The 25754-nt window shown below is 42.3% G+C and overlaps 1 protein-coding gene across 2 annotated transcripts; it reads right to left on the reverse strand.

Annotated features, from left to right (window-relative positions):
• Positions 1-919: 919 nt before the first annotated feature.
• KCNS3 (potassium voltage-gated channel modifier subfamily S member 3) lies at positions 920-23803 on the reverse strand. Of its 2 annotated transcripts, none has more exons than XM_079297754.1 (2): positions 23779-23803; positions 920-6011 (listed from the first exon to the last, which is right to left on the reverse strand). In XM_079297754.1, exon 2 carries the CDS (start codon positions 5960-5962, stop codon positions 4481-4483), a length of 1482 nt encoding a protein of 493 aa, XP_079153880.1. In that variant the 5' UTR covers positions 5963-6011; positions 23779-23803; the 3' UTR covers positions 920-4480. The 2 variants fall into 2 exon arrangements, with proteins under 2 accessions (XP_079153880.1, XP_079153881.1); XM_079297755.1 differs by lacking the exon at positions 23779-23803 and adding an exon at positions 23033-23069.
• Between the last annotated feature and the right edge of the window lie 1951 nt (positions 23804-25754).

Here is a 25754-nt window from a genome sequence, read left to right on the forward strand (position 1 = left end):
GCATCTGCTGTCCCTTGATTGACAGAGCATCAACATTTCAGAAATACAGGCAACAGCATTGCAGCCACACAGCACCAGACAGCATTATTTACTGGCTGTGACCAAACTACTGCTATCAGTCACTAGCTGCACATCCAACTCAGGGTTATTGTGCTTTCATATGAGAAATGTCCTCTTTTGGATGAAGAGGTATTAGCAGCTTCACAAACACTGTCAGCTAATCAAAAAATATTATAGTCACTCTCCACAGCTTAGTAGTTTTTTGTCACTTGCTCCAGATGTTAGGAATATGTGGAAATGAATAAATGTATTAATACACAGCAGCCTGTCAGGAGCCCTTGGCATGCTGTGAGCCCATGTACTGCATTTGTCAGTCAAATCTGCCTGATCTCAGCAGTCCCTGTTTACATGGGAATCAACAACGAGTCTGCTTTTAAATGGCAATATCTGGCATTATCACAGAACCACAGAATATGCTGAGTTGGAAGGGACACACAAAGATAATGAAGTCCAACTCCCAGCCCTGCACAGGACACCCCCAGTTATTACACCTCGTGTCCAAGAGCATTGTCCAAACACTTCTTGAGCTCTGTCAGGTTTGGTGCTGTGACCACTGCCCTGGGGAGCTGTTCCAGTGCCCAAACACCCTCTGGGGGAAAAACCTTTTCCTGACATCCAACCTAAACCTGCCCTGACACCACTTCAGGCCATTCCCTCAGGTCCTGTCACTGGTTACCAGAGTGAGGAGATCCCAATCTGCCCCTCTCTTCACAAGCAGATTGTAGACTGTGAATTTCTACCTAAGCCAGAAGTGGTATTCAATGTACAGGCTGACACAAATGTGATGTTTATTTCCCCACATTTATGTCCCACAATATGAGCAACACAATGATTCTTTTTACTGCTTGTGCTCACCCCTGCTAAGTTTTGCTTGCTGCTTCTCCAGGTGTTTGGAACGTGTCTTTCTGGATTCAGAAAGACCCTAATTTTTGGACATAAACAGACTGCTGGATTACAGACTGATTGGGAAGTGTGGGCCGGGGTAGGAGCAGGAGGGGAAGGAAGGGAGAAGGAAGGAAAGGGAAGAAAAACATTGGTGGGGGAAAAAAATCAAAATCAAGAAATAAATGAAAAAATGTGAGGACTCTGTCAACTTCCTCTTTTCATTTCTTCTGAGGTCCTCTCATGCTTCTCCCTCACTCCTTTTGACAGATTGCTTCCTGCCTTCTCCCATTTCTCTTTTTCTAATTCATTTACTCTGGACTTTCTCCTCTACTAACACACCCCAAAAACCAGTGCCAGTGCCAGAGCCTGCCCCCAGCAAGGCAGGAGCTGTGGGCAGTGGGGTGATACCCCTGCCAGCTGGAAGGCTCACAGAGAGAGCTGCAGTGCAGGGCAGTGCTGCCTTCACATTATACACTGGGAAAAATCAGGCAATGGTGCACGCTCCTGTGGAAATACTGGATATCAAAGGGGAACAGCTTGGCATCAAAACAAAGAAAGCAACATGTCAGTAAATTGTTTTGTGTAAAAACGAACAAATCTCTCCCATACAAAATAAGATGCATGTCTAAATGGTAATCTCTGTGCTCTGAAACAGAGCAGCTGGGTGGTGAGAATTTATGAAGCATTTTTAAAGCACAAAAAAGTGGCCAGAAAAAAAAAATAATCCCATATACCTTTTGTTGACATTGATACCACAAATCAACAATATGCCCCTGTAGACCAAGGAAGAAGACAAATTCAGTAAGAATAATTCCCTAGAATGTGCAGTATCTCAGTATTTGCTCTCATCTGCTTCCTTGACACTCTCTAGCACCAGTGCATGTCACAGCGCTGCAGCTCTGCATTGAGAGGAGTATTTTTTGGCACAGCTCATGTCCTGCTCACAGTCACGCCTGTGTGAAACCAAGCAGCTGGATTTATTCTAGCAGGCAGATAAGGATACAAGAAAGCCATTTTTAAGATACAATTGATTTCAAAACAGCTAAGATCTCATCACAGAAATCAAAAAAGTGTACACTAAATGATATATGGATATGTACTTCACCTTCTGATGTGTTCCAAAAGATATATCTCACTTTGCTGCAAGCTGTATCAATGCATAAAAAAAAAATCAAAGGAACTTCAAAAGTGTAACAGCCTTAACACTGATTCATGAGTTCAATCAAAAGCTTATCAATTTTATGACAAATTACCAGTCAGTAAAATTTAATCCACAAAGCTGTATATACCCCGTGATCCTTGAGTAATGCCTGATACACAAAATGAAATTTTTCAGTAGCGCTTTTTCAACTATTTATACAATTTCTTGCAGGTTTTGTTGCATTGCAATATTTTTCATTGCTTTAGATCTTCAGTGGCAATGTAACATATATATAAATATATCTTTGCATGGATACCACCAAGAGGTTTTCTTTGGACAGAGAGTAACTTTTTTACTGTTATTCTGCTGGTTCCTATTAGATTCATATGCACATACATATTTACTATTTTTTATCATTGCATCTTTTTAATGTTAATTGTCATCAAGAACAAATCACATTTAGGCTAACTTTGCCTTTTGCACTTCCTACAATGACTATGGAAAAAATTCTCCTTAATTATCTGTGAAGCATTACATACCCTTACAACAAGGATAAGTCAGCAAGTAGCAAGCCCAATTCTGAGGTTTCTCCAAAGCTCACAATATTTTCTTTAGGTCCCATATCACTGTATTGATGCCCACCAGTCATGAGAGATACATCTTTACAATGTATACATTAATCCTTTTTTTTCTCCATCTCAGAAAGAGGTTGGAGTTCTGTGCCTTAGTAAATTTAAGTGCATCTCACTTACTTAATGCATTTTGCAATAGAAAATCTGGCAGACACACGAAAAATCAAGTTTCTGCAGTGGCTAAAATGATCCCATTTTCTGGGATCTTATTCTTCTGAAGTCAATTCCTATGGAGTTTGATCTTCTTGAATAGAAGTTCAGAACACGCTTCTGTATTTGACCCATAATATTAAAAAAATAAAATAGTCAAACCTCTCTTTAAGGAAAATATTGTCATCACAGTGTCATTGATTCTCTGTTGCACAGCATCTGATTTAGTCACTAGACAAATGAAAGAAAATGAGTGTTCAGAAACACTATGGACTTTAAGGTCCACTAACATTCCAAGGCCCTTGAGCTTCTCCAGCACTGCTTGACCCACAGCAGAGTTAGCTGGCTGCTTAAGAAATCCCTGGAGAGGAGGGGAATGCTTCAGGACTCTGCCAAGCAATGAGCACTGCTCCAGCACACAGCACACACCAGGAAAGCTGCCACACCAGCAGACGAGCTTCAGAAAAATGAGCTGAAACAGTTCCAATACGGATGCACACATGCAATGCCCACCCTCCACTTCTGATGGGCAACAAATGGCAGAGAAGAGACATCCTCACATCTCCACTGCTTGGCACTTGTCTTGGACAAAGACCCAGCCCAGCAGCCTTGGGGTGCTGCTCCCACTTCTCCTGCACTGAGGCAGCAACTCCTGCAGGGAGCTGCACTGGCAGTAGTGAGCAGTAACTTGTATAGACCACCACAGATGTTTGCTTCAGTGCCCCCAAATCAAAGCCCTTGGGGAAGCCACCAGGATGGCCTTAATCACAGCAGGATCCCCTCCAGGCACCAGAATTGCTCAGGGTCACAACAGCAGGAGAGGTGGCTAAGTAGTACAAAAAGCTCCTATCCGGCTTACACCACACACTTCATCCTGGGACTTATGACTTAAAACCTTTAGGACCTGATACAGCTTGGCCATGGCTGGATCCTAGGAAAAATATAGGCACAATGGGAATAATTTATTTTAACAAACTAAAAATGTATTGTGCTTTTGGAAAGAAATTAATAAATATTATGCTTCCATGGAGTAAAAACAATATGTACCAATATATTTTCTGCCCCAATACAGGAAACGGGCTCCCAACTCTAAAATTACATAAATGTGTCAGTGGGCACAGTTTTACATGTACACAATCCCTTCATTTATCTAATGTATTTGCAGGTAAAAACTTCACTAACTTGTGCAATAGTTCTTACATGTTCATAATACATTTCTACCTGAAGAGCATCAAATTATAAAAGCAAACTCTGTGTAAGATATGAGACTGCTGCAGAGGAAAAAAAACAATGAACAAATCAAACAACAATACCCACAAAACAAACAAACAAACAAAACACTTATCTCACATTTAAAACTCTTTTCCCAACTTTTGTCCCCAAAAATGCATAACATTAGTTGTTTAAGAACTAAACCACTACATGAGGCATCTTTTAAAGCCTCATATAAACAATGAAGCTTTTATGGCATCCTCAGAGCAAAGAATGTCCAAATATGGCTGAGAATTAAGTACCCTGAGAATCGACTGCTCTTAATGGTTTCACTGAAGTTTGTCAGTCCACATTTACCAAGAATCAGAAGAGAAATAAAGAGAAGCAAACGTGATTCAACTCATTTTCCTGTACCATCCTCTAAAGACACCGTGTTATAAACATCCTCCATATCTTGGATACTGGAAGCATCTGTTGAATCTTGGTCGCTGACTACAATTCCCACTGAAGAAAGGCTGGAAATTAAGGAGTGAATCTTTTTTGCATAAATATCCCTAATGTTAAAATAGGGAAGGTCATTGCTTTTCTCTTTGCGATCATTGTTGCACTGGTCCCTATCAATAGCCTTTTGCTTTTGGTAGTACTTAGAAAACTTATTGAAAATAATGGTGATTGGAAGTGCTACCACCAGGATGCCACAGATAATGCAGAGGGTGCCAAGCAGCTTTCCAGCCAGTGTGACTGGGTAAGTGTCCCCATAACCAACAGTGGTCATGCTGATGGTTGCCCACCACCAGCAAATAGGGATGCTCTGCAGCTCTGATGAGTCATCATCTTTCTCCACTGAATAGACAAGCACTGAAAAAATAGAAATCCCAACTGATAAAAACAAAAGCAGAAGTCCAACTTCTTGGTAGCTGTGTCTCAAAGTGGCGCCCAAAGAGCGCAGTCCCACGGAGTGCCTGGCCAGTTTCAGGATGCGAAATATCCTCATTAACCGCAGGATCTGAACCACTTTCCCCATGTTCTCAATATCTTCACTTTCTTCTTCCTTTGTGTCCACAGCCAGAGTGGCATAAAATGGGATAATAGAGACAAAATCAATGATGTTCAGTGGTTTCTTCCAGAACTTCTTTTGACTTGGAGCAGTGAAGAGCCTGATCACTAGCTCAGCAGTAAACCAGATGATGCATGTAATCTCCACAGCTTCCAGCACAGGGTCTCCAATCTCCCTGTCATTGGCATCCAGCCTTTGAAATTCTGGCATGCTGTGAATGCACATGGCCACAATTGATGCCAGAACAACACTCAGGGATGACACGGCAATTAACTTGGCAGACAAGCAGTATGCAGGATTTTCCATTCTGACCCAGATCTTCTTCCTTATTTCGCCAAAACACAGATTATCAAATTTTTCTAGCTCTTTATCAAATATGGATGACTCTTCATTGGAGGAGTCCATACTGTCATTGCTCTTCTGATCCCAGTCTTTATCAGGACCTTCTTCTTTCCGTTCCTGGTACCGATTGCTGCAGCAGGAATCAATAAACAGCTCATTTATCCCCCAGTACTCTATTTCCTGGCAGAAGGAAAAGACACAAAGTTCTTCCATAACGTGAAGTTTGCCCGTATAGTAAAAATTCAGAACATATCGGAACAAGGAAGGATTCCTGTCAAAGTAATATTCCTTGTCTGCCACACTATAATCATCACACAGTTCTAGAATAGCCTCTTCTGAATGACATTTGAGAAGTTTTCCGAGTCTGGTGTGGGGAAATCGGAGCAAGGTGCTTTGATCCACTGATTGCTTAAAGCCACCCACATTCAAATTGATAAGTTCTGCATCTTTGCCAGGTCTGCGGAAAAATTCACCATAAACCATTTTGGACAGGAGAGTTCCACTGCAGTTGCCCAATGAGATTACATAGAACCTGAAAAGAACATAAGATACTGTTAGAGCATTTAATTCAGTTTTGCTCTTGTGACACATTCTTTTCTCCATCTCTGGTTACTGTGAAATGCTGTACAAAACAAACAAAAAAAGAAATTAAATTATGAGTACCCTTACTCAACATTTCACAGGTGTAGTTTTAAATTAGTTCAGTTTACAGATTCAGCAAATTTGAAAGCAGTAGGTTCTGGTTTAGGTCTCCCTTTTACCAGAGTGAAGGAAGACTGCCAAATTCATCTGCAAATCAGTCTCTGTTTTACTATCACACTGAAATTAATAGTCATGAAGTCCATGTACTAAAACGATGCAAAAAATCCTTAAAGAGAAAACTTGTCAATCAGTCAAAACATCCAGGATAAATGTTTCGAGCAGGTTTCTCTCCATTACATTTTCAGCTGAGTTGTATTAATTTATATGATGTTGCAATTTATAAACCACTAGTCCCAATGTTATTTGCTTGAATGTGGGCTGCAATTACTTCTGCTGACATATCAGTTCATTTACTTCTAGGATAATCCACCCAAGACCATTTTGTGTTCTTGAAAACATATAAAAACTGCATTTGAAGCTTTTCAATTCCCGACTTCAGAATGCTGTAGTAGATACCTGGATATCTGCACTCCCTCAGGAATTTTTCTATCTCCCTTCCTACTCGCCTGAAATGTCACAACCATCTTACAACCTTGGTCAGTTCCAGAAGCAATTCCTATTCTGCCACAGCAATGATGAGAAGTTGGTGTTGAAGAGTCATTTCTGGAAACAGCTTTCAGAGGTGGAACTTCCACAGTAATTTTTCCTCAACAGCTAACTATGGACACCTGCAGATGGACAGAAGGATGTTTAAATGTTTCTATATTTTACTATGAATTCAGCTGAAACTGAATTCAAAAGGCAGTTATAGTTCCTAGTGAGTAAGTTAACTTTTACAGAACTACTGTCTTCTTCCAAGGAGAAGTCTTACTGAAGCCAAAACTGGCAGTTCTTTCACTTGCCATCAGATTATATGTAACTTCAGATCATGAGGAGAGCAATTGTTTTTGATCTCTGGAACTTAAACACTAATTGATGTACATTAAGCTAATTTATTTCAATTTAGTATGGAAATTAGTTCGTTTTAAATGTGACAAGATAGATAGTATCAACATCCCCCTGTCCTAAGAGATGACATCATATGGTGTCATGCTCAGCACGTAGAGCTGGGGGAAGAGGGAAAGGGGGGTGACACTCAGAGTAAGGGTGTTTGCCTCCCCAGTCACCATCAAATGTGATGGAGCATTGCTTTCTAGGGGGTGGCTGAACACCTGCCTGCCCATGGGAAAGGGGTGAATGAATTTCTTGTTTTGCTTCACTTTTACCTATTAAATGCTTTTTATCTCAACCCACAAGTTTTCTCATTTTACCTCTCTGGTTCCGTGCCCTATCCCACAGGGGGTAGGTGAGCATGGGTTGATCTGCCAGCTGAGATTAAATCACAACAACACAGAAATGACTTTGCACCTTCAGATTTAGTTTGAAGGCAGGCATTTGCTAGCTAATAGAGTGGTTTAAGACACATTTGCTCCAGGCATTTCCCAAGGCTTCAGTTTTGAGGAATCATTAAGACATAAAATAAGACCATTGATCTCTCATTACAGAAGAAGGGTAGCAAGACTCATCTGATAAATATCACCACACTTCACTCACAATCTAGAGCCAAGCTCTGTTTTATAGCACTATAAATTAAAAAAAAGCCATAAATATGGAGTGAGGTGACTGGAGGTCAAAGTATATTCAGACCCGAAAAACCTCTAGTTATTGATTCATTTTAGTCAATAAAATCTCCACTTCTAGCAATTCATTAACATGAGAACACTGACAGTGTAAGTGGGCATTATAAAAACCAGGAAAAATCTCAGATCATAGAGTCACAGACCAATGGTTAGGGTCAGAAGGGACCTCAAAGATCATCTCTCTCCCACCCCCTCTGACAGGGCCAGGGACACCCATGCAACCCAGCCTTGAACTATTCTGGATGCAGTGGGATGAGACACCCACAGCTTCCCTGGGCAACCTGTGCCAGTGTCTCACCAACCTCACAGGAAAGAACTCCTTCCTTATACCCAATCTAAATTTACCCTCCTTCAGGTTAAAGACATTATCCTCCTGTCTGGGGGCACTTCTGATCATGACAAATAATGACAAATACAAAGCAAGTTTTACTCAGAAATAACTAAAGCAAGAACTTAGTGCTCAGCAAATTCTTAGTATACTAGACTGACTTACTGTTGAGACAGCAACATAAAACCATATTGATTATACAGATGATATTCATAATGGTGCCTCCATTACATTGCTCTGTATAATAAATTCGAAAATTTACTGCTTTATTTTGAGGGTACTGTAGTCATGATTTGTGCAAGATACAGAGAGAAAGTGGATCTTGCTTGGAAAGACCATGGTCTGGAACCTGTTTAATGTATTACTACTATGAAGTAATACAGGAAACAGTAGGAAAGATTCATGATAACTATCAGTAGGAAAGATTCATGATAACTATGTAAAGAGGAGCTTCATCTGAAGAATGTCTTGTTTGACTTGCAGAGACCTTGATTCCTGAGCCAGGGACCAGGACATTGTTGTGCTGTTACCATCAGAACAATTTGTGTCATTTTAACAAGTGGCTCAAGCCACAGGGCAATGATCACAGATGACAACTTCTGTCCCAGCACAACATGCTCTCTACTCAAGGACACCCTTTACTCACTGAGGAAACTTTTCTTCTCAAGGGTAAAACTGTGCTCAGATGGAAATTATGTTTTCCTGGAATGCCAAGGCCTGTGTCATGAACATCCTAAAAACATAGAATTACCAGAAACTTTGCAAATGTCAACTTGGAGTGCAACATTAACCTCTTTCATCTTCTTCAAATATAGATAACATAAAAAACTGTAACCATTCCAAATCACACAATTCTTGCCCTGGAGAGAGTATAAGAGAGCAAATAAACACATACCAGATGTTAGTTACTTGTTTACTTTAATTGCTTCAGCTGTGTCAAAGAGCTACTGGGTAAGAATTCATATAGAATAGAAAATGAAACAAGACACGGAAGAGAGATGCTTACTGGAAGAATGAACATTATTTTCCAAGATAACAAAAAAAACCCAAAACCAACAAATAGAAGTTCCAAATGTTAAGCTTCAGGGCTAAATAAAAGCCAGTCATAAGGAAAGCTGTGTGAAAAGGATACAAACTTTAGAATAAAAAACAGAATGACAGGATCTAACTCTTCCCAGAACAATTTGGATATGGGCTCTAGCCAGTGCTTCTGCAGTCACACACTGCTGGTGAGGCCACAGGCCCATTGTCTGGCTTGGAAGGGAAGCTGCAATTTCTGGGCTTTTAGCACGCTGTGAAATCCCTGAAGCTTTCAAAAGGGGAGTCACAGTTTGCAGATCCAGTCCCTTTGAGACTGCTTGTATAACTGACAGATGCATAACACATCCCAAAGTGCTGTGGTTCCCAACCTCTTCTGGAAGAAACCACTTAGAGATTTTTAGTGACCATGTGGATCCCCATACTACACATTTATTTGTCAGCAAAGTTCCTCTTTCTCAGTTACATTTTGCAGAATATCTACACAAAGTCCCATTTCTCTGTGAGGTCCTACACCACAAGCTCCAGAATATCTTTTTTTGATGCATTGAATCATGGTATCACCTCAGCCTACTGGCAACTCCAAATTGGGAAAATTTCATCTTTTTTTAGCATTAATCTGTGATTATCCAGGCACAATATAAAGAAAGTTGTACTGTTTACAACTGTTGTGCTCTCTCACTTAAAATAATCAAAGACAGCACATGCCTACAGATTTTCAGTTTTCTTCATGACTATGTTGTCTTAGCTGCACCTCCTGCTTTCTGCACAGTTACACTTCACAAACGTCTCAAGATTAAGTCACATTTTAACATAGTTTCCTCTAAGTTGAAGGAACATATTAAAAAGGGCCCAGTCCTGCTCACAGTGAAGTCACAAGGGATATAACATTCATGTGAACCTCAAAGGGCACCTGGTAACTCTACAAAGTATTTCCAGAGTCATTTTTTCCCAGAGAATCTGATGATCTTGGTAGATTGCCATTTTAGGCTTCCAAATGCAGGAAATTCAACTGTGAGCAAATTCTCTGTTAAAAAATCTCACTTTAGCACTCAGCCATGCTCAGAAACTGGATTCTGTCTCCTAATAATGCAGACAAACACCTGGGCTGTTACTTCTGCTAATTTCCTGACAATTAAGAGCTTCTACAAATCATCCAAGCTACACACGTGCAGGTTTTGACACCTAAGTACTTCTAAAATGCTGTGGATAACAAGCCATAACAACCTTCAGCTCAGGATCAACATTTCACTGATTTTTAAAGTGTTTTAATTTCTCCACTCATCATGGGGCAAATACTTGTCTAATGCACCACCCAGAAGTACTGTCTACATTTCCTGACTCACTGAGCAGAGAAAAACATTTAAATGCATATATAATTTATTTGATCAATCACAATTAGGGATTTGGACTGAAATCCAGTTAGCATGACTTAAGTTGTTGTCTGTCAGCTGGGCAGTAATAACTGCTTTAGCACACTTAATTAAGCCTGGAAAAAATGTAAGGTAATATTGGCACAACCTCTTTCACTGTGATATAAGCTGCAACATTCAACTTTTTGTAACACTTGACACAGTTAAGTTAATTTTAACGTTATTTCAGACTATGGAAGCAGAGGTTAACTTTAGAAAGTCATCTAGCACAAATAGCAAGAACATCTGAAGAAACCACTCTGTGGTTATGGACACTCCATGAGGCGAAGAGGACAAATTAATCAGCTAAATTATTTTCTCCGCTGTAATTTATTTTTTGTATTCTACTGGCAGTGTCATCCTTTATCCAGAATATTGCATTAAAATGCCATGAAAATAATAGAATTATGCAACTACATTTCTTTTTAAATTGACTCAGTACAACCTCCCAGAAGACCTCAGGTAAACAAAGTTTGAGTTGAAGTATCTGGGCCAAATTTTGTTTTGATGTTACTCCCATGTAAGCCTACTTGGCTATATTCACCCCAGCACAATTCTACTGTCACCAGGCTGTTTCAGAAACTGACCTTGTGCCAAATGTTTATGCAACTCTGCAATACAATGAAGATCAGAAAGAGATCATCATCATTTGGAAACAACAATAGCTGCTAGAAGCACTGCTGACATTCAAATGTAAAATTATTTAAATATTAATACCTGTCGAAAAAATGGTCTTTAAATATAGGGGGTTTAAAAAAAAAATCACCTCCTCCAAAAGACTGATAAGGAAGAAATGAAGCTGTTAAACTGAGAGTAAAAGAACAAAGGCAAGAAGAGAAAAACAAGCACCTCCAGCCCATGGTTCACACCACTCAGTGAGGCACAGGTTTTCAGGCAAGAATCACCGGAGGGGGGTCCACCTCTGCCACGAGGAGATAAGCAGCCTGTATCAGTAATGCCAGAAGGAGTGTAGTTCCCTGGGACTAAAACAATGCAAAATGAATCCTCCCAAAGTGAAATTCTGCCATTTCCACTGTGAAGATGCTGGTGAGGACAGAGGATATGCCAAGGGTTAGGTATGAGAAAGGGGCAAGGGAAAACACACCAGCTGTAGCCTGCACATGACAGAAGCTTCATTGGGAATGCAGTCTGTTGTCTGAACTGCTTTCTCATACTCATAAAGAACAAGTAGCAACATTGAATACCACCCAGTTATCAGAATGTCACCTTGTAAAATTATTAAAGTGAAAAAAAGAAAAAAATAAAAAAAAAGTTATGCTCTCTCTGACTTGAAAAGTCCCTGGAGATAACAGACATTATGAGAGTTAACAAGGCTTGCACCGTGCAATGTTCCCAAAGGCTCTGCAATTTATATTCTGTTCATATAAATTAAAAAATCATTATCTGCAACTAAGTGAAAGTGACAGATTAAAATGTGCTTGCTTGAAAACCAACCTGTAAATCCCCTCCACTTAAGCACAGTCAGAATGCTGCAGTTCCACACCTGTTCCACAGACAGCTCCACAGACTGACCACACTAAGCAGTTTTGAGTTGTATCATTCCAATGGCTGAAGTTCACAGAAATACTTGAGAAGATACCAAAGGTTTTGTTACCAGCAGGCCAGAATTGCCGTGGTTTGAGGTAAAAGAAATTGTTTCTGTTCAGGCTATTTTGGCAATAATCTTGTTTGACAGATGGCATCCATCAAGAGCACAGCTTCAAAACATGAAGTACTATCTTAGGTGGACATTGTAACTTGTAGGTCTAGCTACCTTTGTAATGAGTGAAATTTCTATGAATCCATTCCCCAAATTATCTTTTGCATCCCATTTTCCACTGAATTCCCCATTGCTTCCATTCAAGTACTTCTCCAGTGATCACAATGAACATGAAATCCTATTGCCACACTTGTTGTGTTAATTGGTGGTACTACTAGTTGCAAAAATATCTGACACATGATCCCAACATCAGTCACATGTAGAAAAAAATGATGCAGAATAAAAATATATCAATATACTTCTTAAAAATAATGCTGCATTCTCCCTTCATCATTGGTTAGTCTAGAACCTAAGAAGATCCTTGGTGAAACTATAATCCACTTATAGATGATGTTTGGTTTTGAAAGGTTAAGCAAGGAAAATAATGCAGATACCCTGACAGAGAGAGCAGTGCTCCTGAAGTCACACAGCAGATGAGCTGCCCACATCCCTCTCACACCATTACCCCATTCACAGTCCCCTCAAAAGGTGTCACACACCATTCCAGCTACTGGTACCCTGAGACATGGGGGCCCAGAGCCAGCAGTCAAATGCATTCTGACAGCTCAGCCCTATTGCAAGTGACAAAAAAACCAAACCAAACCAAAACAAACAAACAAACAAACAAAAAAAAAAGGGGGGGAGGTGTGAGCACAAACAATCCCTACATATTAATTTAGCATAGAAAAATCTAAATACCATTCCTGCATTTACGGTGCAGTTTCAGTGTCCATGGCTGTATCAGAGGGCTATGATGGCAGAGGTGAGGAACTGCCCCATCTATCCCACCACAGCTCATCCAGGCCTAACATAAGGGATGAGCAATTAGATATTACATATTTTCTCTAATACACAGATCCATAAACAATTGAAGACTTTGCTGGGTTTTTAATGAGTGTTAATGGTTCCCAAGCCTCTGAACAGTGGCAAGTTATACCCACACAGAGCCATAACTCTTCCATGTTTAGGAAAAGAATGCTGATCTTGGTGCAATTCAGAATATTCTTCTCTCTTGTGGAAGGGGTACAGAATGTAAAAATTAAAATTTAACTCACTGCCAAGAAGACTGATCTGATATTCAAAATCTTCTATTTGTTTGTCCATCTTACATTTTCTGACTGTAAAAAGTAAAACTACTTGTGCTCATTTCTCACTTTGGAGTCTGAGGAACTGTCCTTCTTTCCTAGTACAGATGGCCAAACTGTTGATAATTTCAGATTATCTCTTCCCACTCTTAATTTCTTTAATTAATTTTTTTCATTTTTGGAAGCAAGGTAATATTTTTAAAGAACAAAAAATCCAATCTCAACAAAAAAGTTATGAACAATCTAAAATCTATGCACCACATAAAGTAGGAATTAAACTGAGAAGAGACATAAACACCAGGATTATATTATAACACATTACAGCATAAAAAACTTAAAGATACCTGAATCAGGCCTGTCTGTGCTACCAGCAACACCTTCACCAGCAGCAGCCACTGGAGCAGCAGAGCTAAAAGGGCAACTCAGCTGCACAGCAGCTAAAAGCACTCACCTGGCTGCACTGAACTTTTGAATCCATTATAGCTTTGTTCTGCAAATAAAGCTTATTTAGGATAAGTTGCTTTAACAAAAAAAATTCTCTTCCCACAACACTGTTCTGGGTGTACCTCAGCCCATTTGTTGGAGGTTTTTATTTATTTAGAAATAAGATGCTTGCATTAGTAATATGGCACTGAATACAGAATACAGGTTTACAATGGACCTTGAAGATTAATATAATTCAGTTTCTCTCCCTCCTCAAGGCAGGATCAGCTACTTCTAGACAAATTTTGGCAGATGTTTATTTAATGTCCCATGATAAAACCTCTCCAGAGAGGTTTTGGAATCTGGTCCAGTGCCCTCATTCTCTCAAAATTATTTTCCTGATATCTACTTAAGCACACTGTGCTGCAGTCCAGGCCCATGGACAAACAGATTTGGAATGGGATGGAGTCACTGAGAATGGACAGCAGAAACAGATTATCTATAATTTCCCCACAAGTCAATTCCTTCCTTTGCTATGTATTTAATTTTACTTGGCAGTCTGAGTAGATAAAGTTACATTGCATTTATTTTTTTATGTTTTGAAAAAATTCTATTAATTTCAGAGATAAGTAAAGGTTTTCTTTACCACAGTGAAGTTCTCCAAGATATTCAGAGTCTCTTAGGCAACAAGAACACAAGCAATTGTTATTGTGAATTTTTCCAGTGAAACCTTCAACTGAAAATCTGCAAAAACACTTGTGTTTGTAGCATGTTAATCTCACTGAAGGAGAGTACTGAAAACAGTACTGAAGGAGTCAGCACTGTTCAATATAAATTCTCTTGACCCCAGACAACTCTGAAGCAGAGCTCCAAATCTCGCTTACATATAAATTCTGCAGTCTGCTGTGATCCAACATTCACATTCAAAGGATCCAAGTAACTTTTACAATGTGCTAGTATGCATGACTTGAGGCCACAGACCAAGGCAGGATATGTGGTGGCAGCTGGAGAAAATATCTGCAAGTGACCTATGGTTCAGAGCCACAGTACAAACCTCATCCACACTGAGGGCTCCAGAAGCTCCCATTTCTTGGAGCACTCAGATTTTGGTATGTGCTCACTGCTCCTATGCTGGACATTGGTTACACCACTCCTCTTGACTTTCCAGGGGGCATAACAAACCCATTTGTGGTGAAAAGAACATTTGGAGGCCATCCTGTCCCACCCATTGTCAAAGCTTGTTCCATTAAAGAAGGTTGTTTTTTTTAACATCTCCAAAATTTCCCAAGTTCTCTGGTAACCTGATCCACTTGTACCCCTCTTTTGAGGTCTAAACATTTCACCTAAAGCCTAGTTAAACATTATTTTGTTAAACATTATTTGGGTTCAGTGACTTCTGTAGACCTGCTGGCTACAGCCTTGCTGACAAAGCCCAGGATGCAGCTGGCCTCACTGTGCTCACTTGTGTTCCACATGCTGCCTACCACAGTGCCCATACCCTTCTCTGCAGAGCTGCTTTCATCCAATCAGCCCCCCCAGACTCTTGCATGGGGCTACTTCATCCCATATGGAGCTTCTCCCAGATGCTGACAGCCCCTCTAACAGCATCCCACCAGTCAACCAGTGTATTATTGGTTATCTTAGTCCTTAAAAACAAAGGTGTTTTCCCTGTTTATTTCAACTTGGCTGTCCCCACAAAACATTCAGCAGAAAGGACATTTGCCAGAAAATGTGTGAAGCGAGTATGTGACAGACAAAGATACAGAATTGCATCACTGCCCCACTGTTCAACTGAATATTCATAGCAGCTGAGGCATTGTCACTGCACACAAAAAGGAACAGCCAGCAAGTTTTTTCACAAAATAAGCACCAGTCCTAACCAGTGCAATTCATTTCAACACCTGCCAGCATTATTGTTTTTTCAGGAAGTGTTGAGTAGACACCATCACCTGGATTTACACATGCAAACTAATATCACATACTGGCACAATCTGTAAGGTACCGGAGGTGCTATGGGTGGGGGGTGGTTTCTGGCTAGCACATGTGTTTGCACAGCCCATAACAATACAGCCATTTAACCAAATCAATGGCAGACCTTATAAAATCCTCTGGTGTCATTTTTGCTATTGTCTTCCAATGACAGAAAGTTTGGAAGAGATATAAAACCCAACCAGAATAGAAGAAATTTCTGAAGTCAGAATTCAGTCTTTTTTCTCCTTACTTCTCCCACCTTTTTTAACAAATATATATTTTTGAATGTTAATGATGACCCACACAAATGTCCAGAGAGGAAAAATGAAGGTTTGTGGCTGCATAAATCCTAATCCCACAAAATTAGCAGATGTTTTGTTGAAGACTTTAACAGAATAAGGGATTTCTTAGGTTATTGCCTGGACTAAACTTCAGCTAAAAAGATTTATAAACTCCCACAACAAGCCCCCAGCATTTTGAAGGCACCACACACCAAGAGGTCCAGAGGGAGATCTGACATCCTAAACATGTCTCCCAAGAAAGAATTAGAGTTAGTTAAGGATATGCAGTGCATTGGAAGGAAGTAAGAGCAATACATATTTGGGTGTTGTTGGGAGTTTCCCTTTGTAAGCTGCTGCTTGAAGCAAAGTACCACTGAACATCACTGTAAGCAAAAACTTGTTTGGCCTTAAGAGAAGTGCTAGTCTACAACTCTGTAGAAGAAAAAATAAATACTTAAAGTGTTTGGTTGTTTTTTTCTTTCTGTGTGCTTTTGAATCAAGTACTTCAGGATGTGCTCAGTAAAACTATGGAGAGAAAAATGATAACTTCTGCTTCTCACTTCATTTGTGAGGCAGTTTTCCCACAGTCCCTTTGTATCTATATACATAAACACTTGATATTATCTGAAATCAGTTATACTTATCTAAGAGAACACTACTGATTGCCTAAGACCCAAGTCCCAGGGCCAGCAGCTTTTAGAGGTGCCAGCTGAGACTCAGTCCAAAATTTTCAGAGACTTGGTCCAAAGTTTTCTGATAGAGTTGAATCCACATAAGCCAAAGGAGCCTTTTCAAGTCACGTAGGACTTCTTAAAAGCTAATGAACAAAAGTGTGCTTGAGTATTGCCTCAAACCAGGGCTTTTGCTCAGCTCCAAGGGTAAGTGATAGCTTAAGAAGGCTGAAACACATCCCCTGCCTCTAGCAGTTACTGAAAAGACTGGCCTCATGGTCAGGAGCATCCCAGAGACCCAGGAACAAGCATTTTACATAGCAGCAAGTGCTTGTAGATTAAGCTTTTCTCACTTTCAAGATTCACATGTTTCAATGTGAATCATGAGCTAATTTTTCCTTTGTTTTGTAATTTTCTATCATCGTAACAAATTAATCAAAGTAAGTGGGGAAAATCATCTTTTTGCCTGGCCTAACATGCAGCAAACTGTAAAACAAAATCACGACTCCCTGAAAAGAACAGCTTACAATGAGAACATAAACACCATTACTGTTTCCAGACTAATAGCACTGAGCTAAAATATCACCAAGAACTCGTTCCATCCCCCTTGTCCAGCTCAAGCTTTTACCAATTTCATGGGTGAATTAAAAGAGCAGTATTGATCTATGCTGGCTGCCCTTTTCAGAGCAAACACTGCACTGGACAGGAGGACACACAGATCTTCTTAGCTTAAGAAGAATATACAAGGCAGCATCATTTACAGCAGCTTATTCAAGGGAAAAGGTGTCTGCCCCTAAAATGTCACACTGAAACCATCATTCATGCTTGTCACTAGCTACAGCTAAACCATGGAGGACTGATTTACATTTGTGCTGCAGTAATGAGTGAGCTGTTTTCAAAATGAAAACCTAACTTATGGCTCTATTTGCTCTTCTCTCAACAGGCAATAAATGGAGTTCATAAAATTACAAAACAGCTTTGAAATTGTAACCTAATTAAAGGAGCAGTAACTGATTGAAATAGCTGAAGAATTATATATATATACACACATGTAAGATAAAGTCTTCAATAAAAAGCAGTCCTCTTTGGGACATACCCAGTCTTCCACCATCCCTGTTTTAAACATACTGATTCACAACAATTGTCCACAAAACTAATATTGTAGATTTTTAATTGCATCTCACAAGCTATGAGGTTGATTATTCTCTCACTGAAACCAGGAGTGAGAACCCCCTTGCTCCCTGTAAGACACACCATGGCTCTAAACCAAAATGGTTTTAGAGCTGAGGCCTCCACAGCAGATAACACAGTTGGAAGAAGCAACAGCTCTTGTCTGCTGAAGGAGAGGAGGTAGAAGAGAAGCAAGGAGCACAGCAGAGCAATCAGAAGTGCTTCCAATTTTTATTAAACTAGCCAGGTTGTGTTGTAACTCCTCCCTGCAAACCAAAGCTGTCACGGATTTTTCCTGAGTTGGTTATCTGCCTCCCACAGGTAACCTGCCTGTACTTATATGAATATCAACAGTCAATTTGTTAGGCTTGAAGCACAAAAAAACAGAGGAATATGGAAATCTATATGGGGCACAAAACTGCCAACACTAAGTTTTACAAGATTGACATACAAGATAGTTTTAGTCCATAAATCCCATAGCACTTTATTAATGCTGTGAGGCAGATGCCTTGAGCTCCACACTTTGGAAGCTGAACCTGAGACTTGAGATGCGACCTTTTCAATGTCATGCAGCAGGTCAACATGTTCTACTTCAACATTCCCAAGTTCATGAAGTGTCTGCCATTGCTCTGAGGAGAAGACAAGCAATCCCCTGCACAAGCTGAGCTCTGAACCTGTCATTAGAGTAGCACTAGGCTAGAATGATTACACACATGGAAGAATTAACTAGTTTTTAAGATATCAGCTGGCATCTAAACTGCTTGATCTAGCTGATGAACAAAGGACAAAAATGTAAAAAAGAAAGAAAAAAGAAGCAGCAAAATTCTGCCTCAGATCATAAATAACCTATCCTACTTAAACCAGCCACACTCCATTTTGTCCATGAGATCTTTACTGGTTTTTACTGGCAAGCTGGTACAACCAAAAAAAAATTTAAAAATAGGTAAAAGAGGAAAGTAAATTTTTTAGCCTTTAACCTAATATAATCCTGTTCAGAGCATCCACAGCTCCAGCTGCTGAGGTGCACCTCCAGAGCACTCCCACAGGGCAAGAAGGGAAACGTGCATCTCTTGCTGCTGCTGGCAGAGGTGAGGATGGTGCCAGGTCTGCCTGGGGATTGATTCTGGATTCACAGTCCAGCAGCTCTCCCTGACCAAGATCAACCTGGGCCTCCCTGGAGCCCCCTCCCAGAAATTCCTCAGCAGCTGAGAGCTGGTACATCAAGACCCCTCACCTCAGTCTCCACTCACCTGTCAGGGATGGGAAGGCAAAATGAGTAAGACACCTTCGTTTGAAGGGCTAGAACATGAGCTGGAGAGTTTGTGGATAAAATTCATGCTATGACTGGGGACATCAGGAATACCCAGCAGACATACATCAGTGACAGAAACAATTCAGAGAGGGCAAAAGGATTGAACCCTTCCACACCTTTATATCAACACTGCCAACACACAAAGACCACCGTGTTTACTCCAGACTTATCTGAGCTCCTTGCTGAACAGTGCACAAAAATCAAGATCTCAGGCTTTACCTGTAGCCCAGCAAATGGCCCCAGATGTGCAGCAAACGAAGAGAATAAGAACAGTGATCACAATGGGACCTTCTAATACAAATCATAAAGCTCCTCTTCCCAGAAGACAGATGTCTCTTGAAAATTACTGTGGAACGAACTCCCTCAGAAACTAAGGACCAACACAGCCAACACCATCTCTCTCTGCAAGAGAGACAAATACTCTAGAAATCATCTCCTCTAAACAGAATGAAAAACAAAAGAAAACCATTTCAAGCAACTGTCACATACAGAATGCCCTTGCAAGAAAAACGAGCCAGCTATCCACAAACGACAGATGACAGCAGTTTAACACACTGCTGTAAGGATGTCAGGTACATTATGAATGGGACAAGATGAGCAGAACACATTCACATAAAATGGAAAGTACAGTATTAAGGAAGAAGCATCAGTAAAATATGGGAAAATGAAAAGGACCAGAAGGAAATGAGGTATAAAAAAAAAAAAATGGTAAAGAATGGAGCAACATACTGAGACAGTACCTTGAAGCAGATGATGCCCTGGCAGTAACTGGTGCAGAACCATTGTCTGGAACAGGTCAAGGACAGTTTCTGTCCTCCACACAGAACCAGGCAATGGCAATGACAGCATCCTGCCTGGTTTTCTTGGGGTGCCTTCCCCCTCAGAAAGTAAAGAGGCAACACAGGAAGAAAATAAAATGATGCCATAAATTAAAAGGCAAGGTTTAACAGAAGTAAAAAAATAGATGAAGAACAAGAAATAAAAACAAAGGCAAGATAAAAAGAAAATATCCAGAGATTAGTGGAATACATTTTATTTATTCATGATCTCTGTTTTATTATGTGTCCTTGGCTGATGTCCCACAACTGAAAATTTGCAAGACAGATTATGATGCAAGTTTAGAGACTTGAGCCTTGTTTCTTCTAGTCATTAGCCTTGGGCAGATCTTTTTAGCATATGTACCCCAATAGGAAGTAAACAAGTTCCTTAAATCAAGAGTCTTTGGACCATGCTGCAAACAAACGGGCTCAGACAGGGACTCCAGCAGGAGTCCAAAGCATGGTCTCAACCTGTTTTCAAGTACCCAAGCTGAGGCCAGGCTGCTAGTACAGATACTGCCCAACAGGGCTCAGTCTGCCCCTGACCACTCACCCCAGCCCCTGCCTTTCACACAGGCTCACACACAGCTCAGCAGCCCTTGTTTCACCTGAGAGCATGTGGGCTCAGCCTCAGCCCAGGGACAGGGCTGCCAGCAGCAGGCAGCCACGGGAGCATCTCTGGAGTGATCCCAGCACCCAGGCAGGACAACAGCAGCCAGAAAAACAGCACACCTCTGGCAGATGCACCAGTGCTGAGTGCAGAAAGCTCAGCTGCCTCCACTCCCCATGCAGGTTTAAGGTGCCCCTGAAGCTCAGCTCAGTCACTGCAGAACTTTGTTTTTCACTGAGGCTAATGGGTCTTGGCATTGAGTGCTAGTAGTTGATTTTATCCTGCCTGTGTCTGTAATTGCACAACTAAGGTGATACTGGTGGCTGAACACCCATTTATCATCTTTTCAGGTTTAAGGTGGTTTTATTCTTCTTGCCCTGGGAAAGTTGCTAAATCCTAGAGAGGGTGAGCAAAGAACTGCTTTTTCTTCAGGACCTCTCTGTTTCTAAAAAAGAACATTTTTGTAAAATATCTGACTTCACCTGTCCCAGGAACAACTAGGGGTCACACTGCAGTTTGCATCAGCTCAGCTGAAAGCTGATCATTGATTTTCTTTTGCCCACACTCACAAATAGGAAGTTGAAAGGCTGCTACAACTTCTGTGGGTTCCCTTAGTGCTGAGACAGATAACAAGACATGGATATTTACAGACAAGGAAGAAGGTCTCTTTTTAAAGAGCTTTAATGTCCTTTGCTATGAATACATATAGATTTACTCTTTTTTTTTTTTTTTTTTTTTTTTTTTAATTGCAAGACCCACTTAAATCTGTTCAGATAGTATAAAGCAGATATAACAGACAAGTAAATAACTTTGATTTAGGAAATCTGATATAATTTTTGGACCTTCCCCATACTTTAATTCCTGAATTTGGAAAATAATCTAATGGTACTGTGCCTCTTTTTAAAGAGAACTGTTTTGCAACCTACAGCTAAGAAGCACCCATGTAAAAGCTAGGTATGACTACTGGCAGTTAAAGTTCTTTTATTATCATTTAGCTACCTACCTGTATTTAAATAATTTGCACAATTTCAGAATATAAAATAATTTTTGTCTACTCAGAGTGCTATCTCAGCAACAGTTTAGACACAGAAACTAAAAAGTTTCTTCTTCACAAGACAAGTGTCTTTCATTCCCTAGATGATTTCTGGTTTAAATACTGCTGCCATGGGAAACTTCCCCCAAGCAACAGATATTAAACACATCTTGCAAAGTTGAAAAGCCACCTCTACTCCATGGCTTAGGATATCAACCCAGATCAAATCTTATCAAAACTGTAGGTTATTTAACCCTGATTAGGGGAGACAAAGATTTTGGGAAATGCTGCAATTTTGACTGAGGAAAGTAAGAATGAGTGGTCCAGGACATATCTCTGAAAATGAGATCTGCCCCAGGTATCCCAAGTCAGACATCCAGAATTTGCCTGACACATCCCTTCTGAAACTCCTGGTTCCTGTATAGAAGGTTTGCCTGCTGCCTCTTCCCCCTTAGGACATTACCCTGAGTGCCTTATGCCATCTATTGGCCTCGAGCAGTGACAGGCGCTCCGAGGAGAACTTTAATTCTGGGAAAGCGACTGTGTTAAAAGGAATCTGTCAGTAGATCTGTAAATTCCGCTAATGGAATCAATACACTGCCGCTGCTCAGATCTTGAGGTCTACCCTGCCCAGCAGAAACACAGAGTTCAGCTCCCAGAATAACCAGAACCTGTGCTTTGCATTAGGCAAATGAAAAATAGTACTGACACAGAGCGATCTCACAGGCAAGAAAATCCAGAAAATAAGCAGAGAGAATTTTCACTGTCCTACAGATGAACACTAAAAAAGTCATTTAGAGGAAGAGGAAGTTCCTTCAAAATCAACTTAGTTCTAAAATCTCGTTAACTATCGCCAACTTAGTAAAGTCAACTTTAAATCGGACACGCACATAGAAGAAACTTCTTCCACATTCCCTTACATTCCCTTAGCAGAGGCTACTGTAGCTTAAATCTAGATTACTTTTAAACCCAAACGAGTTTCTGAAAGACAAGGCAGAGCTCTGCAATGCGAAAGGACTCAGAGGCATCGCTATTGATCCGCTCCCGCTCGGGCCATTACAGAGCAGGCGGAGAGCGCGGCAGGACGCGGCCCCTCCGGGGCAGAGCGGTGCCCTGCAGGGCGGCTCGGGCAGGGCTGCGGCGGGGAGCGAACCCACCGAGACTCCCCCTGCCCCGGCTGGCACCCCGCGCATCCCTCTTCGTCCTCCTCCTCCTCCTCCCCCCAGTGTTTGCCCCGCAAAACGCAAGGAGAAGGCACCGCACCTCCGGCACCGCGCAGTGCCCCCGAGCCGCTCCCGCTGCCCCGGGCAGCGCTGCCTACCTGGAGCCTCCGCCGAGCGCCCCGCCGCGCTCCGCCCGGCTCCGTGGCCGCCCGGGGTGGGAGGGAGCGCCGGCGGCGGCAGGCGGGCTCAGGAGAGTCCCTCCCCAGTCCCGGGCATCCCCCGGCCAGCGGGCTCAGGAGAGTCCCCTCCCCGGCCCCGGGCATGCCCCCTGCCCCGGACATTCCCCCGACCCCGGGCATTCTCCGGCCCCGGGCATGCCCCAGCCCCAGACATCCTCCGGCCAGCGAGCTCAGGAGAGTCCCCTCCCCGGCGCCGGGCATCCCCCCTGCCCCGGACATTCCCCCGACTCCGGGCATCCCCCAGCTCCGGACATCCCCCAGCCCCGGACATCCCCTAGCCCCGGACATCCCCCCTGCCCGGACATTCCCCCGACCCCGGGCATCCCCCCGGCCCCGCTCCCGTGCCGTGCTGCGCCCCCGGGGGTCCCGCTCCGCTCCCCGCGGTTCCGCACCGTGCCAGAGCGCTGTCGCCTTGCCTCCGGGGCTCACGGTCCTCATGCCCGGGCGGTCGGTGTTCCCCAGAAGTCCCGCTCCACGCCCCGGTGATCCCGGTCTGTGGCTGCAGAGGGTCCCACCCCCAAGTTCTCTCTTCTGTCCCGGAGCGTTCCCGCACTTTGCCCGCCGGTCCCGCACAACACTCCATGTGTCCCGCCCCGCACCCGCCCGGATCCCGTGCCCAGTCCCGTGGGGAGCTGCCCGCTCCTGTGCCCCGCGCAGCCACCTACCAGCACCCGCAGGGAGGCGCGGAGGGGCAGCCCGTGCTGGGGCGATGGGGCCGGGCCTGGGGCGATGGGGCCGGGGCCGGGGCGATGCTGCCGGGGCCGGGGCGATGGGGCCGGGGCCGGGGCGATGCTGCCGGGGCCGGGGCCGGGTCCGAGAGCCGCCCGTGCCGCCCGTGCCGCTCTGCGCTGCGGGGCTCGCACCGTCCCGCTTTTGTGCGGCGCTGCGCGCTGAGCTGTCAGCGCCCGGCGATTGATCTGCCATCGATTGCCAGCGCCGCGCTGCTGAGGCGGCACATCCGCGCCTTGATTAGCTCAGGTACAGCCTGGGATGCGGAGTGTCCCCCGCACGCTGCAGAGGGAAGGAATTTGTTTCCTGTGTTATGTCCCGGAGTAGTTGTGTGCTTGTGCCAGGGCTCAGTTCTGCCCGTGTTAAAGTCAGAGGGCAATGGAAGCCAGGCCAGCTCCCCGTGTAACTGGAAAGCACAGCTGCGACAGCTGTGATTAAACATTTTGTCTGTTTCAGTGGTGTCGTTTTGAAAATTGCCGGTAATGAATGGGGAAGTTTATTCCTTCTTTACAGATTTTGACATAATGTAAAGTATTTTCTGCACTTTTGCCAAATGTTTCAAAACTTTTCGCTAAGAAAAAGTACTCTAAAACAACATCATCGTCATCATTATCATAACTAACAGCAGGATTAGAGGGGGAAAAAAATCTGTTTCATAGCTATTTCTGCCAATTATTTTCCTAATCAATTTTACCTTGAAAAAAAATCTTGCACAAATATTGCATAAAATTCTCCTCTAGTTTTGGGGGAGATTTATTTGTGGTGGGTGTTTTTAGAATTCATTGCATATTTTAAGGAGAAGAATTCAACGACCTGTTTTTTTAGAGGCAACACAAATACTTACTATGCTGGTGTGTTCTTGTTGTGGCAAGAATTTTTTTAGTCTTATAAGAGTCCCCAGTTTGAAGACTGAGGGGATGGGGTATCCTAAGAGAATACATTTCTCTCTGATTGTGTTTACTGTTATTCCCTTAAGATACTATTGCTGTGCAGAGAGGATTTATTTTATTACGTGTTATGGTGTATAATAGCATTAATAAATTAAATTTTTATCACATTTCTCTTTCATTAATCACAGGAGTTTTAATCACTGCAGATTGTCCAGATATTACATCAACCCCTCAATATTGTGCACAGCAAAATGCATTTATGCTACACATTTTTCAAAACTCATAATTAACCAGGACTACAGAATGACATTTAGTTACAGAAAGTTTGTGAGAAAGCCATGCCCTGAGTGCAAAGCAAGTTCCTCAGAACTGTTCAAATACAAAAATGTGAACAGAATATTTTCTGAAGACAAATGAGGTCATCTTAGTGGGTCATTTGGAGATTCCAGCATAAAATTTGAAAGATCCTGCAGAAATCCGACTTTTGGAAATGATACTGCAGCACTGCAGCCCATCAGACAGTTACACAACCTCAAGTCATCACAGGCAAGAATGTGAGATGCTGAAAATTGAAGATGCTCACCAGGAAGATGTGCTGCAGCTGCCTGGGCAGCAAGGACACACAAGTTTGTAACACAGAGTGACATCTGTAGTGACAGAGGGGGACGTGGTGGGTTTATTGCCTGTGTAAACACCCCTGGTGACACTGGTGACTGTCCTCAGTGCCAGTGTGGGCACTGGATGTGTCCCATGGTACTGCTCTGCCTGCTAGAGAGGACAGAAACATGCTGTCTTGGCTGCTCATCAAGCCTGTCGAGCTGCAATCTGCATTATCATAACTTAGAGCTCCTTACATCAGCATGATCCTGCATTGCTCTTTTCTAAACAACAGACCCAGTCCCCTGAGGGCAGCACATTTAGAAAAGCCAGTTCTTTCCTCCCAGTGTTCTGCAGACCCAGGCATCTTCTCTATTTTATCTGCATCAAGAAATACCACAAGACATAGGAATTGCATTTATTCT

The sequence above is a fragment of the Erithacus rubecula genome (assembly GCF_903797595.1).
Source record: "Erithacus rubecula genome assembly, chromosome: 2".
NCBI lineage: Eukaryota > Metazoa > Chordata > Aves > Passeriformes > Muscicapidae > Erithacus > Erithacus rubecula.